This window comes from Scatophagus argus, chromosome 23 (assembly GCF_020382885.2).
Source record: "Scatophagus argus isolate fScaArg1 chromosome 23, fScaArg1.pri, whole genome shotgun sequence".
Taxonomy (NCBI): domain Eukaryota; kingdom Metazoa; phylum Chordata; class Actinopteri; family Scatophagidae; genus Scatophagus; species Scatophagus argus.
In genome coordinates, this window is record NC_058515.1 from 5735918 (window position 1) to 5751353 (window position 15436).

At 40.0% G+C, this 15436-nt stretch overlaps 2 protein-coding genes across 2 annotated transcripts in view; both read left to right on the forward strand.

Annotated features, from left to right (window-relative positions):
• The window catches only part of ppp2r5b (protein phosphatase 2, regulatory subunit B', beta), a 36261-nt gene extending 25100 nt beyond the window's left edge, over positions 1-11161 (forward strand). Inside the window, exons 8-13 of the mRNA XM_046380595.1 lie at positions 2855-2908; positions 3859-3909; positions 4103-4222; positions 4441-4568; positions 5689-5790; positions 6450-11161. Of these exons, the coding sequence (XP_046236551.1) occupies positions 2855-2908; positions 3859-3909; positions 4103-4222; positions 4441-4568; positions 5689-5790; positions 6450-6684 (690 nt within the window). The 3' untranslated portion in view covers positions 6685-11161. The remainder of the gene's footprint in view (positions 1-2854; positions 2909-3858; positions 3910-4102; positions 4223-4440; positions 4569-5688; positions 5791-6449) is intronic.
• Positions 11162-12039: 878 nt separating this feature from the next.
• Positions 12040-15073, forward strand: LOC124054505 (glycoprotein hormone beta-5-like). The gene is made up of 3 exons (XM_046380596.1): positions 12040-12315; positions 13314-13515; positions 14618-15073. The coding sequence occupies exons 1-3, from the start codon at positions 12149-12151 to the stop codon at positions 14804-14806; spliced, it is 558 nt and encodes a 185-aa protein (XP_046236552.1). The 5' UTR covers positions 12040-12148; the 3' UTR covers positions 14807-15073.
• The last annotated feature ends 363 nt before the right edge of the window (positions 15074-15436 follow it).

Below are 15436 nucleotides of genomic sequence, written 5' to 3' on the forward strand. Positions count from 1 at the left end.
TGTTTATTTGATCACTTTCAACTGTTTCTTCATGTGTGTACATATGTTTCTCGTTTGCTGATATTTCCACCTCCAAGCGAACAAAAGACAAGTCTGAATTGCGTTTTTTTGTTGCTGTGGTGAAAAAAGCCAACTTAACTGATACTTAGATCTCACTAGAACTATGAAATGAAACTCAAAATACTTGTTGATGGTCGGTGTTTTTTCAGTTTTTATCATTATAGCCTCTAGCTTATGTTTCTCTCTGGCAGTAATCTAGCTGTCATTATGGCCAAAATGTCCTGCCAAAAGTTTCATTGAGTTCAACATTTTCTACTAATATTTGGCTTGGATATATGCACGTATGGCAATACAACTCAGGAAAAAGAGAATCAGGATGAATAAATGAATGTTCTTCTTGAATTCTTCTTCTTCTTGTCTCTCAAATGGTAGTGAAAGTCAGGTATTCTTGCAATGTGTCCAATGCACCACTAGGAGGCAGTGTTAAGTCACAGATAATACTGCAGAGAGATGTGCTCATCTTTGAATTACACACAGTGTGTGTGTGTAGGTGTGTATTTGTGTCTGAGTATGCATGTTTGGGTTATCATAATATTTGATGACACAGATGGCAGCTGGTCTATTGTGAGTGTGTCTGTGCATTTTATTTGTGTCACACATTATTTGATTATGCAGAAGGTACAGTTTGTTCTCCACAAACTGGTCGCACACGTGTGTGTGTGTGTGTGTGTATTTTCTGGAACTGAGCTCCAGCGTGCCCTACATTTCTCCTCCCTGTCCCTTTCCCTGTGGTTCACACACATACATAATTCACACACTCAAACACACGCTCGCTTGGACAGGGTCACGGAGGACACAGAGCTCATGGACAGCAGTTTTGAGCTCGTGTGTTGGTGTGGCTGCAAAGGAGTGACCCAGTTCTTGATCCAAATGTCAAAATACAATATCACATCAGCACCTTTTGTTCGTCTTAAAGATTTCTCAACACTACATGTGAATGATCCTTCCTGTAGCCACTGAACTGTAATCACAGCTGACAGAGCAACATTGTTTTGCCACAAAATAAAGCAAATGCAGTGCCTGTACATTTTAAGCTCATATCAGACTCTCTTGTTTTCAAGATGAATTAATTTTTTTGAATTTGCTATGTTTCTGCTGCAGTACCACTACTACTACTATTTCAGACCGGCAATGTCGACACTCTTGATCTGATTGGTGCAATACTTGTGCAAACGAACAACGAAAACAGCTCCTTAATATCTCTTCAGCTCCAGCAGGCACACTGGCAGCTAAGCAGTCAGGGTGGCTGACGTTGTTTGCCATAGCTTGAGATTTGAGCCCTCTGTATGTTACTCTCTGACTGCTAGGCTACTCGTTTGCTTTGAGTTTTGACTCTCAAGTCACCAGCCAACATGGAAGTTGACGCTGCGGTTTATCTGTATTTAAAAAACAGAAAAATATGCAGCGCAGAAACTTACTTTACACAGACAGTGAGGAGAAAGTGAAACTGAATCACCCATGATCTGACAAAGTAATTCAACGAACTGTAAAGGCATGGAAAAGCTACTTTTTGATGTGCAAATTTACAGGAAAGAAGGTAGCAGTAGAGCTACCTAGAATGACTGCACCACGAAAAATAGACCCCTAGGTTGATCTGTCATCTTGACAAATCAATATTGGTAAAATCTCAGACGTAATCCTTATCCTAACAACGGCCTCCTGCACCCACAAAGCTTGGCCTGACAACAAAATCCAACATCATATTTATCCCAAGCAGTTTTTCTAATGGCTCGCTAATGCTTTAAATAGTTTGACCGATCAGCAACTTCATTTTAATCCTTCTTCTCTTTTTCCAGCTTTTCTTTTGATTCAAACCTGACATCCCTGCTTTCACCAGTTCCTTTTTATAGCCTCCGCTCCCTCTTTCCTCTTTCTGCTTCTGTAACCATGTTGTGGTGCGGGTGAGGGATGGGAAAGTTAGGTCTGGAGCAAGAGGGGAAGACAAACAAGAAAGGTGTACCGTAAGAATGGAAAGGGATTAGACGGGGGGGGGGAGTTGTGGAAGATGTGAAAGCCAGACAGTCAGGGAGACAGATAATGGAGCCTCAGGTCAGGAATGAGACAAAGAAAGAAACAACAAAAAAGGAAGAAAGAAGGTAAAAACTGACTGTCCTGCAAATAAAGATAGAGAACCTTTGCTGTCTATAACTATAAAACTGGACAATCCAGCATAATCTGATTTTGATGATTTGTTACTCATTATCTAAAAGTCATGAAGTGGACCAGTAAAGCAATAATATGCACTAGGCAGAAGTATAAATAGGACAGAGACAAGAGGTTTAAACTCTATATCACATTGCTCTTAAAGCGACTTTGTGTGTGTGCGTGTGTGTATGTGACATCACTCCTTCCGAAGTAAACACACGCACACACAGTCTCCGTCGCCACGGTGCCCACTGGCCACGGCAACCGGCTTGTGTGGAAGGGGGGCAACCGCAAAACACACACACATGCACACAGGCACAAGCGCCCGTATGCACACACTCGCTTGAATGATAGAAAATGATTGCAAACCATATAAGAGAAGAGCTGATGTAGAAGTAGACTCTACTTCTCTCTCTCTCTCTCTCTCTCTCACACACACACACACACACACACACACACACACACATAACATACATGCACGCACGACACACATTTCCTCTTGGAAAACTTGTCTTTCCGATCTTTAGCAGAGTAATCCTGAGGGATAAGTGCTAAGATCCCCCTTGTCTCCTTGACAGCTTCAGGGAACGTGTGTGTGTGTGTGTGTGTGTGTGTGTGTGTTCTAACCAGGTCTCTCTTGTCCTTACAGCTGGCCTACTGTGTGGTGCAGTTTATGGAGAAAGATGCTACAGTGACTGAATATGTAAGATTTTTTCTTCATTACTTTGCTTATTCTGGGACACTTTGTGATTAACTTTAAGCAGTAATCAAGTTTTTTTGTTTTGCAATTTTTGTCCATTGTTTCTGTCTTCTGCATCTTCTAACTGCTGCAAGACGAGGCTGTGGTGATTAAAAAGATATATATACATATATGCATTTAAAGCTGCACTGATCAATACTTTTGTATCAGTAAAGGCTCAAATGAGGCTGCACCTTTTTTGTTTGTGTTCATCATTCCAGCAGTAGCAGCCAGCTAACTGGTGAACAAAGTGGAGCATTTAGCAGCTAAAGAGCCACGTATTTCCCTCAGGAACAAAAACAGAGCTAAAAGCAGAGAGAACATCTCCAGAAAAACAACTCTAAATGAGTGCTAATGTTGCTCAGCATCTGCTCCATGTGTAAAGCAACCAAACAACCCTTTGCCAACCTTTGTTGCGATAGCTATCAAAGTATTTGGAATTAAATAACTTGGAAAGCAAAAGTTGAACAGGAATGTTTTCGTGTTTTTTTTTTTAGCTAAACTATTTGCAGGGCTTTTCTTCAATGTGTTGTGTTATTTTAGTTAGTAGGCTACAATGCTATCATAACTGATATAAATGACCAACAAAATAAGAGTATAAGATGTAATCATTTCGTAAAATCACTGCCAGTCACATGAGCATCAGACATTATAATCAGCGGCAGTCCTTTAAGTTAGTCCACTTTAAACTCGACTCTGCTGCTGTGAGGTAGAATTAAAGCATTTACTATAACCTACTTATTCATTCACAAACTCAGGCTCAGTACAAGGTTAAGGACATATTTCTTAAAGCAGTAGCCAGACTGTGAATATAAGTGAATGGAGATGGCGCAGGTGGACGCAAGCCAGCTACCCTGCTGAGCTAATGGCTGCAGTGTTTATTTATATTAATGTGCTTCATATTTTCTGTGCAGATCATCAGAGGGCTGCTTAAGTACTGGCCAAAAACCTGCACGCAGAAAGAGGTGAGAGAGATAAAAAAACAAGGCGCAGCTTTTACAGCTCAAACAATCTACATCTTATACTGTGATTCTGTAAACATCTATAGTTGTTGTAATCGTGTATTCTTTGTTTTTTTTGTTTGTTTGTTTGTTTTCCTCCTCGAGGCATGTCAACACTTTCTATTCACCAAATGTGTTGTTATGGCTTTGTATTCAGGTGATGTTCCTCGGGGAGATTGAGGAGATCCTGGATGTGATCGAGCCGTCTCAGTTCATCCGGATCCAAGAGCCGCTCTTCAAACAGATCGCAGCCTGCATCTCCAGCCCTCACTTCCAGGCAAACACCATCCCTCCCAACATTCAAACTATTATTTAGAGACATGTATTGCAATATCATTGTTTTATCATCCTAAAATTGAGAAAGTATTGCACAAATAAGCCCTGAGTCTCATCCACCGAAGTAGACAGTTGAAAAAAAGTCAGTTACGTGGATAACTTTGGTTCCAGACATCAACTGAATGAAAGTCAACTCGTCCGTCTGTGTGTTTGTTTCAGGTAGCGGAGCGGGCTCTTTACTTCTGGAACAACGAATACATCCTCAGTCTGATAGAGGAGAACTGTCAAGTCATCTTGCCGCTGGTATTCGCCACCCTCTACAGAGTCTCCAAGGAGCACTGGAACCAGTCAGTGGCTGACATACAAGCACAAACACACGCACATAAATTAATACAACTCATAACTCTAAAACAACTTTACTGTCACTAGTCTAAGTTGGCAGCTACATCAGTGTGCCAAAGCAGAGCTGCAGTAGCAGTGAAGCTGTACAGTTTGTTCGCATTGCCACTTGTGTCAATTTTTGGGGGGTAATAAACAAGTTCATGTGTTCCCAGTAGGCCATCCAGTGTCTCATGCTAATGCTAAAAGGTGTAAGAAATATCCTTTATAATATAAAAATATATATAAAAATAAAAATATTTTGAAAATATTTGAAGCCCTGCATTCACAATTCTGCTTAAAGATGTAACATTTCACCATGAAACTGTTTAAAAGTAACCAGACCTTTGTTATAGATTTTGTATGTAAAAATATGTACTTACATTACCATTACTTACATTACCTTACCTTTCATTTGGTCGTCTGTTGCTAGAACTTCCTGGACAGAGTTGGAGTGAGGTAGGAAGTCAGCGAATGTGACAAAGCATAACATGAATAAAACTTTAAAACATTACCTTGGCTGCAAACATCAGATCAGATCGATTTTCACAGTAAAAGGGGTTGTATCATTATATATTATACTGTGGGATTATTATTATTACATTCACATGTGAGCTGCATTTCAATGTTGCTCATGTGTTCAAGCAGCAGTTAGAATGAACTACTTTGCACGCTCTTGTGTAGTGTCATTTTATTAAATCATCATATGTCTTTAAAAATCTGTAGCTGCACAGTAACATCTTACAACAGTTGTTGATGAATAAATACAGTGGAGTAATAAGTATATAATTTTCTGCTGAAATGTTGCAAAGTGTAAATATAATAACCATGAAACAGAAATAAGTACCTCAAAATGACGCGCAGTGTAAGTAAATAGCGTCCTGTCAGCTATCATTGTGTGCTAAAGAGTTAGCACAGAGCTAGTAACCTACCAGGCATGCGTGTGTTATTATTTGGCAACAGATATGGTTGCCAGTTGGTTAAACTTCCCAAAACACAGACTTTTCCTTTTACGTCTTTCTCCTGAGCCATAATCCCATGGGGCCGATGACCAGTCAGGTTCATTATCTTTTCATTTGGCCCCCACAGGACCATCGTGTCTCTGATCTACAACGTGCTTAAGACCTTCATGGAGATGAACAGCAAGCTGTTTGATGACCTCACTGCCTCCTACAAAGTGGAGAAACAGAAGTGAGTATGACTCACTGTGTGTGTGTGTGTGTGTGTGTGTGTGTGTGTGTGTGTGTGTGTGTGTGTGCGTGTCACTGGATACAACAATGACAACAAGAGGAAGAAACAGAAGACTGTTAAGTCATGTTTTAGTCTGTATTTGTTCCATTATCTGTCACATTATATTTCACATTGGAAGTATGTATCGCTTAGGTCATGTTTTGAACATGGATCACATAGTGATTTCACCCAAACTCAAGATAGTGGATACTGTTGGGAAGCAAAATTTGAAACACTATTTTTTTTGCGTGTTTTTCCAATGGTGAGAGGAAAAGATCAATATCAATCTGGTGTTTGTGAGTTCATCACAGTTTTGGAGTCAAGGTGTGGTAAGCTTTACCATGAAGACAGCCTGGCACAATTTATAATTAAAATCTAAAAACAATTAGTTGCCAAACATGATTTAGTAAAGTTTTAAAGGCTGCATCTTTTGTCTTCATTAATGCCATGATATGTCATTCAGCCAAGGTACAGTTTGGCTGCTTCTGGGCCACAACTAATAAATTAAGATATTAACAATATCTCGTGTTTATTTTTACTCCATTTACTTTCTCCATCTCGTCCAAACATTACAATTACATATGGTTTGTCTTCTTCTTCCGGTCAACCTCCCTCTCCAGGGAGATGAAACGAGAGAGGGAGCGTGCAGAGCTCTGGCGAGGCCTGGAGGAGCACCAGGAGCGGCGGATGCAGATGCTCACCGAGGCCGCCAGGAACCAGCGCAACCTCCAGGAGCGAGGCGAGAGAGGGGACCCGCCTACCCCTTCGTCCCCGCAGACGGCTCACGCCGACCACCCTGAGCCCAAGCCTAGTGGGGCCTCTTCTTCCTCTGGAGCCGGGGAGAGCGCCACCTAGGTGTCACTCCACAGATATTGAATAACACGGGGTTAAGGGACAGGGAGAAGACATGAGATCGATGGTGAAAGTGTTGGGAGAGGTCAGACAGAAAAGGTACAAAACAAATTCACTGTTCTTTTTATCTTGTATCATCGAGCGAGTGGCTTTTTGTGGAAAAGTCTACAAACTCAGTGATGCGAGGTAAAGACTGTAACTTTTTTTTCTGACAGAGTTGTGTGAAACTGGTTCACTTTTTGCTGTACACACATCACGTTGCAGATCAGAAGATGAATATTATCCAAAAGTGCTGACTGTCATTTTAATTAACTGCTGGTTTATTAAACTGCAGGTCAGTACACAAAATTGGTAGCTGGCCTGCTTCAAAATCAGCCTCAGAATAAGAGATGAAGATTCTCTTTTGGTGCAACACTAACAAAGTTTAACATATGTCTAACTTGTCTTGATATTTAACCAACCGAGTCTGTACTGTGGCCTCGTATTTATCTTTTGGTCAGAGATACTTATTTCATGCGTGGATAGCACAATGCATTAATAAACAGAAGAAGCAATTTCACACAAATGTCCCAAAACTATTGACCAGACCAGGCGCACGAACATATTACATTTATGGTACATATTTACTGTAAATATGAGATGACAGAGCTACAGAGAGAATGTGTATGCAGGTCAAACAAGTGTCACACGCCGATTGATTGTTGCACCAAAATATTTCACACAGTTTTTTTTTTCAGACACATACACACACACACACACACACACACACACACACACACACACACACACACACAAACAAACAACTGGTTCTGGCGCTAACTCCTCTCCCAATCTGCCGGGTTCCACCAAAGGATGAGCCTAAAGTCCCTCAAGTTAAAATAACCACTGATGAAGATGATGATAATGATATAAAGTACAATACTGTTCCTTCTTCTTACTTGTTACTCTACTACTACTACTCTAATCTACTCTAAGTACTACTGATAATGATGATGATAATGTTTTTATATATATACATATGTCTCTGGATATTTCTGTAGTGTATTATGGAAGAAACACTAGTGTAGCAGATACCATAAAGGGGAAGGCCAACTTGAATTCTGGATTCACATCACATGTTAAATGTATGAGGCCATAATGTGAGTGCTGAAATTCAGTGGAATTCCCCTTTAACAGACCTTTAAAAGGGGGAGGAATGAACTGGACTGGAGGTGGCTGTTTTTTTCTTTTGAAATCTTCGATGTTTGTGGTGCAGTGGGGGTATTTTAAAGGGGGTATCACATAAAAATCCCCAAACACTTCATGTTTAAAGATCATTGCTATTTTTGTTTGTTTGTGGGGGTGGGGGTGGGGGTGGGGGGGTTGTTAAAGGTGCCCTGTGAAGAGACAAAGTTATGCTTACATTCAGTGTTACTCAACAAAATGCATTGTGTGTGTTCTCAAGGCTTGACTAATGCGTTTCCTTCCTCACAAAAAAGTAACATAATTGCTTACATTCATTTTAACTAGCTAGCAGGCTTCTTCTTCCCTTCCTTTGTTAGCATATTGCCATTGTTCATCACACATTATCACCACCAACTGTTGATCAGTGGAACAGCATGCAACTCATAGCATGATGTGAATCATATGTGTTCATGTGCATTGTGCGTTGGTACAACCATAATAGGGACCCATTAAAACATTGCTCTATAGCGCCACTAGCAGTGAAAAACTCCACAGGGTACCTTTAATTTTGATGTCACGTGGCACACGATTTCTTTCCTTAAAAGTTCCACAACTTTACTTATGTGTTACATTTCAGGTTACATTTTACAAAACTGAAGTTTAAAGCCCCCAGTTTTGGCCCAGAAATGGTTTCCAAGCAGATTAGTAAGCCTCACCCAACAGAGACTTCTAAAGTGCACCACAAGTGTTTCAGGCCAAAAGGAAAACGCAGTGATCCAGTTGGACTTCTGAACCCACCGTGTCTGTTCCTTAAGGCTCAGCAGACTGAAGCTGCTAGATGGCAACCATGACAATGATAACTTGTTTTGTGAAACAACAAAAATCTGTTTATTCTTGTCTGATCATTATGATAGAGTGATGGGATAAAGAGAGGGGAAAAAAACAAAAAAATATTTTAGCAATATTTTCATTCTTTCAGGATAATCTGTGTTTTTAGGGGGTTAAACAGGAGGCGGGTGTCACACTCAAATGTTTACCCCCCACTCTTGTTTTTACTCCTGTTGCGTCCTTGATATTCACATTGTCTTAAAGGTACTTTCTGTGTAAATTTATTTGATGAAAAATGATTTTTGCTTTGTAATTATGTTGTTTTTTTCTTGGTTTTTGTATGATCTTGTTCATTTTGTGGAAAACTGATAATGATGCTATTTATTTTGTATTTGATCAGGAAGTGTAACCTTATTTGAAGACGATGGTCAGGTTGTGTATGTGTGCGTGTGTGTTGGTGTGTATCCAGTGAGTGAGTCGGTGAGCAGGAGAAGTGCTTAGACGGAGCGATAGAGAACGAGAGCAAACAGTTTTCTCTTTGTTTCTTTTTCTCTCCCTCTCCTTCTCTCCTTCCTGAGGGACAGGGTTTGAATCCGAATGTATCGCAAAACAAATCGATTGATTGTTTTTTTTTTTCGTTTTTTTTTTTTTTTTGACGCTTGAGATGCAGAGCTACCTGTCGGCTACTTTGTAACCAAACATTCAAAAAACCCTTCAGACCAGCAGTTTGTCAAACTTCAAATCATGCCTGAGTCAACAAGGTTTTGAAATCCATTTGACTTGCAGCTCTCAGATTGACATTTCGAGTCTTATTGAGCTGCATCTTACAGAGGTGCCATTTCAGGCCCCAGATTTCTTTTTTGAATGCTTTAACTTTGGTTTGAGTTTAGTTGACTTGTTCTGATGTTTTCGGGCTGTGGTCACATCTTGAGTAATTAGCCCTTAGCCACCAAAAACCAACAAGTGGGCAAAATCTTCATCTGAAATATGACTGAAAGCTCCAGAAAAAGCTAGAAATTGAGACTTGAGTTAGGATTGCCCATATGCCAATCTTAGAGCCCCTGAGAGCAAACTAATGTCTGCTTGTGACTCCTTGGCCTTTGTGTAGACATGAGTTGTGAGCACTTAAACCAAAGAGTGTTTTTCCCTCTTAAATAATTTCAACCGTAGAGTTTTCAGAGGCAAAAACACAAAAGCACAAAAATTTGAGCAAAATCTGAAAAATGAAATCCCCATGTGTGAGAAAAGGGTTTTGTTTTGTTTCCTTATCCTTTCACGTACCTTTTGACCCTTAAAGGGCCCCAACCCCCAGGTTGGGAACCACTAATATATGCTTCTCTTCTCTACGTACCGTAATGCTGTATATTTTTTCCTGTCAGGCAATTTTTTTTCATCTTGCTTTCACACACGACAGAAGTGTATAGATGCAAAGCGCACATACTGAATCTGGGCTGCCTGTGCTCCATGTGCGCCATGGAAAATTGATTGATTGGTTAGGTGTAACAGCAGCCCCAAACAAACAGACACCCTCTAGCTGCCACTCGGTGCAGGCAAGTAAAACAAATGCTCCCATTTGATTTCAAACCTTGTTTTGATTCAGGCCAACAAAAAAAAAAAAAAAAAAAAAAAAAAATCAATAAACAAAAAAAAATAACAAAAAAAAAAAAACCAAAAACAGAGAAAAAAAGAAACTTGACCTTGCTGTCATAAAACTCAGCTTTCTTTCAGATTTTTTTCATTTTGGCTAGCTTACCCACAAACCCTCTTGATTGTTATTGTCAGTCGGTCAGCTGACTTGAGGACGATGGACCCTCGGCTCCCACCGTTCTAGAATTCTTCACTTGTATTGATCAGTGGTAATAATCCTCCCTCTAGAATTCTGACATACTTTCTAGAACTGCTCCGGAACAGGACGTGAGAGAAGAGAGTGTTCGTAGAGAGCTCTGGTGTCACCTCACAGACAGCCATCAAACGCTGGTTTCATTCACTGTCACAATTTCCTCTCTTTGGCCGTTTCCACGTGGCCAGACTGAAACAAATGCTTTAAAACCAAGTTGGTGTGAATGGACTGGATGAAAGCAGTCTGTAAAAAGATTTTAAAAACAGAGGAGGAGAAAGACAGGGGAAAGAAAAGACATAGAGTTAGATACAATAGAATGGCAATAAGTCAGAGCAACAGTAACAGAATGAGAATATAATGTTACCGAAACCTACTACCGCATTACGTAGCAATTTCACTGAATTTCTAGATTTGCACTGTCTGCCCAATGGTCTGTGTTTGTTTTGTTGAAGAAAAACCTTAGAGAAGATGACTAAGACGACGCTGACAAAGAGGAAAAATGTATATTTTGGGGACCAACACAGCGGCGGGGGGGTGGGGGTTGAATGTAGAGAGGCTTACTACTGTACGTAACATTGCAGGGGTCTGTAGAATGGAGAAAAAAAAACAAACTATGTGCTAAAAATGAAACTTCACTTTGAGAAAACACTCTGGGGGTCTGTGCTCTTTTTTGGTCTCACCTATTTTGTCTCTTCAACAAACTTCATATATTAATATTAATTCAACTTTATTTTTTGATAAATCATTTAAGGGGCTGTGATGTGTAGGTCACCCGTATAGTTAAAAACTCAACTAGAATTAATACCCAACTCTGCATTTCCTCTCAGCTGAGCAGAACCTTTTAGCCTCTAGCTTATTGTTTTTGTTTTTTGGCCCACAAGCTCCACTGCGACCAACCTCATTTCCCTCTCAGGCAGACAGCTGTTGGCAATGTAAAGGCTCTTATAACCCACTGTACACTACCTGGCCAGAAGTTAGTACCTTGCTAGTGGTACATCCACCAGCTAAGGTACCAGGGTTTTGTTCCCAGGGTTGGTGGAGACCAAAGTAGAGCTCAAAGAAGAGTAAGTATTGAACTGAACATTTTGGTAGCAAAACACAATTAAAAATACTAATGTTGCTGGAAATGTGCAAATATATTTGTTTTTAAAGGTTTTAGGTCCTTTTTTTGTAAAATCAAACAAACGATTCTTTACATTTTGGCTCACCATCTTCAGTCTTCCTGGCCCAGCTGTTTCAGGCAGTTATAGATTTAATAATTTGGCATCAAAGTCAATGAACTTGTTTAATTGCATAATCCATCACAGCTTACCTCAAACTGATCAGTTCCCTTGTTGTTGCTTTGCAATGCAGTGCATTTGAATATTTGGAATATTTTGTTGCATTATTAGATAGAGCCATTTCAGTGTAGACATTCACTTAGCAAAGTTCAGTCCTTTGCATTCACATAACTAACCCTTTCTCACAGTTAGTGTCAACTTTTTTAGTTTAACAATCCTTCACATAATTGAGGGCAGAGGAAAGATCTGCACACACATGCAGTCACACAGAGAGATACAGGCTGAGGTTAACAAAACTTAGACAGGCATCAGTATTTTCCAGGGAGTCTCCATTATTTCTGGCTTGGGGTCTCTAATGGTATTTCATTGTAATTGCTATGATGTCAGAGTGTCCGTCCGCCCTAATGGGCTTCTAAAAACAATAACAAGGACAGATTGGTTCCATTCACTGGTTGTTGTTGGGACCGAGAGAAACACAGAAGTCCAGCAGCTCAAATCTCTGCAAGATCTTCAGCTGAAAAGGTAAGTTTCTGTTTTTTGGTTTTTTTTTGTTTTTTATAAAAAATAATTAAGTGAGGTAGATTTTTTTGTTTTTACTAATAATTCATTTTTGAGAGACTTCCAACTGTTTCATGAACAAAAGTGGGCATATTTACATTAGCAGGCTATATTACAGCACATTTAATGTACTTTTCTAGCCTATATGGAGCTATTGTACTGACAGAGAACACAGTATGGTGGTTGTGGTCTCAGTCCTTTTTGAAGTATACCACATCATTCTGCTCACGCAGAAAGTATTTTTATTTCACTGTTATATTTCTAAAGGAAGAGAAGCATTCTGCAGGCTTGCTGAGTTGAGATGATTCCAGTTGTTTCAGTGCAGTTTAAGTGGTGGTACTTGAAAACGTGCAAAGTAATTAATATCTGCACTAGCAAGAAATTAAAAAGATCTTTTGGTAACTGAAACAAAAAAACATAACATACTGTCAAATTAGTAATTAAACTGGCAATAAAAGTTTTGTTTGTTTGTTTTTTTAAAGCTGACTCTTCCCCCATTGACTTATGTATTGTACAGCGATACGTCACTGATGCTGCTGGCTGCAGTGGCCATAATGAACAGTAGAGGGAGTTGTGAGTCATGCTGAGTGTGACAACACTCCTCTGAAAGTCAGTCTTTTGTGGAATATATTCCTCTGTTGGTGTAAAATATTGCCAATATAACCCTCAGATATTCATTATCTAGTTTCTATAAAGGGCCAAACCGAATATTTTGGTCTGTTCTGGTTTTTTAAGGAATATATAACTTAATTTCAGGGTATAAAAAGATTTGTAAGATGTCATGACAGACAAGAATTGCTAACTCATAAACTGTTTTTCCACCTCTAGCGATTACAGATTATAACATTTGAATTTTAAGGTGCTCTGTATCCCACCCAGATAACAGATCAATTAATGAAGCTGAGGAACAGTGGATATAAATAATTTTTCTTTATTTTTCTATCTCTACCCATCCTTCCCAGCATGCATCTCCATCCCCCGTCCCTCTCTTTTCTCCTCTTCCTGGTTGCAGGGACAGCTGCGGTGTGCGTTGCCTTGACAAGCACACTGCATGGTTTTCGAGGCTGCGCGGTGCGAGAGTTTTCCTTTGTGGCCCAAAAGCCTGGCTGCAAGGGACTGCGCATCACCACAGAGGCCTGCTGGGGACGCTGTCACACCTGGGAGGTAACATTCATATACAAACACTCAGTAAAGTGATGCAACCTCAGTTACATTTAGCCTGTGTGGAAGTCCTGCTCTTTTCTGTTGCTATTTCTGAAAGCTTCTGTAATACTGGAATTGTGAAACATCAAACGAATGATTAATGTCCCAGAAGTCAACCCAAACCACACGAAGGCTGACGACCAATTCTTGGCTCCTCCCCATATGCCATTGTCGTAAGAAATGCTCAAATCCCTCCAAGCAGGGAGGGTTGCTGAACTTTTACTGAACTCTTTTAGTTTGCAGGGATTCAAATTTCACGTCAAAGTAATTGAAAAACCAAATTCAGGGGGTCGGAAACTCAGTCAGAAATAAAAACCCTTTATAGGAGAAAGAGCTCTGAGTCAGCAAAAACAGAGCTCGGCAACAGGGTTTGAGATCCACAAATCTACATTCATCGTCCACTTACTGGGTTTTTTCAGGACTTTCAACCGCCCCTCGTGGTCCTCCTGAGCAGATGCATTTCTCACAAGCAGAATTTTCAACACAGACATTCTTCTGCAGAAGACAGTGAGATGTGGTTAAAAGCTCAAGCAAGAGCTGGAAATTGACCCTTCAGTTAATACTTTTTTAAACAAACTTAATCATCTTGTCGTCAGCGCACACTTGCAAAACGCACACAGATGCTCTTGAAGGCAACTTAATGTTCATGGTTTAACGTCTGACTAAAGGTGCCTCCGAAGAAGAATCCCACCAACAAGAACAACAATGAAACAGTGATGTTAAATCTCACCTTTTCTCTGTCCCTGAGTGTCTGAATGCTGCTTAATTACCACAACGACAGAACACATTTTTAATTCACATTTGATTCTGTGATGCAACTTCTCAGTATGTTCCTAATAATACCTACAAACCTCTTCTTGTTTGTTACCCCCAAATTACACCAAAGTGTAATGTGATCGACACCAGAAAACCACAGTCATGCCAGTTTTATATTGTGAATGTTGTATGTGTGAGAAGCTGAAAATAATGAAACATGCCTTTGTTTTCATCATATGGAAAACAGCACACCTATCAATGGAGACCAAAGTAACCTGTTATACTTGTGTGTGTGTAAACCCTGCAGAAACCTGTGCCCGACCCCCCCTACATCCACCGCCACCACCGTGTGTGTACGTACAGTCAGACCCGCCACATGACCGCCCGCCTGCCGGGCTGTCAGCCCAACGTCTCCGCTCTCTACCACTACCCCATGGCTCTGCAGTGCCACTGTGCTGTGTGCTCCACACAGGACACAGAGTGTGAGACCTTCTAATGGGCAGGACGCTGCTTTTAACCACACAATGTTACAAACTGTTTCACTGGTATGAAGAACTCTGAATAAAATGATGAAATGAAGACATTTGAGTCAGTGTGAGAGTGTCTGAGGACGAGTGACAGCGCTGCAAGCAGGAGACATTGGCAAGAGGTTTATATTTAATGACAGGAAAAAAGCCCTAAAGGATAGGTGACATACAGCGATATATATGTCTGTAAAAAGCTTTGTAAAAGGAAAGGAAAAATAAGAGCACGAAAAATAAGAGCACGAAGCACATTTCAAAATAAGAGTTCTGAATTCTGTGCAACCTACAGATAAAGATAACTGTTGAATACATGTTCAAACAGAAATATGTTCAAACAGAAATATATATGTATTTCAAAGCCCAGGGTTATTGTGTGTATACTTTAATAAGATAAACTTCTATTTTGTTTTTTTGAAAAGTTACCTGTGAATTATAATTGCAATGATCAACTGATCTCTTAACTGAGCCCTTAAATCATTCTGAGGTTCAAAAAATATCTTCATTATTTAAGTTTATGTTGCACTACACACTATGCACTAAACACATGGCATATTCCTTTACAAATCTGTTTAATTTGTTTACTTGAAGGTGGGTGATATCAG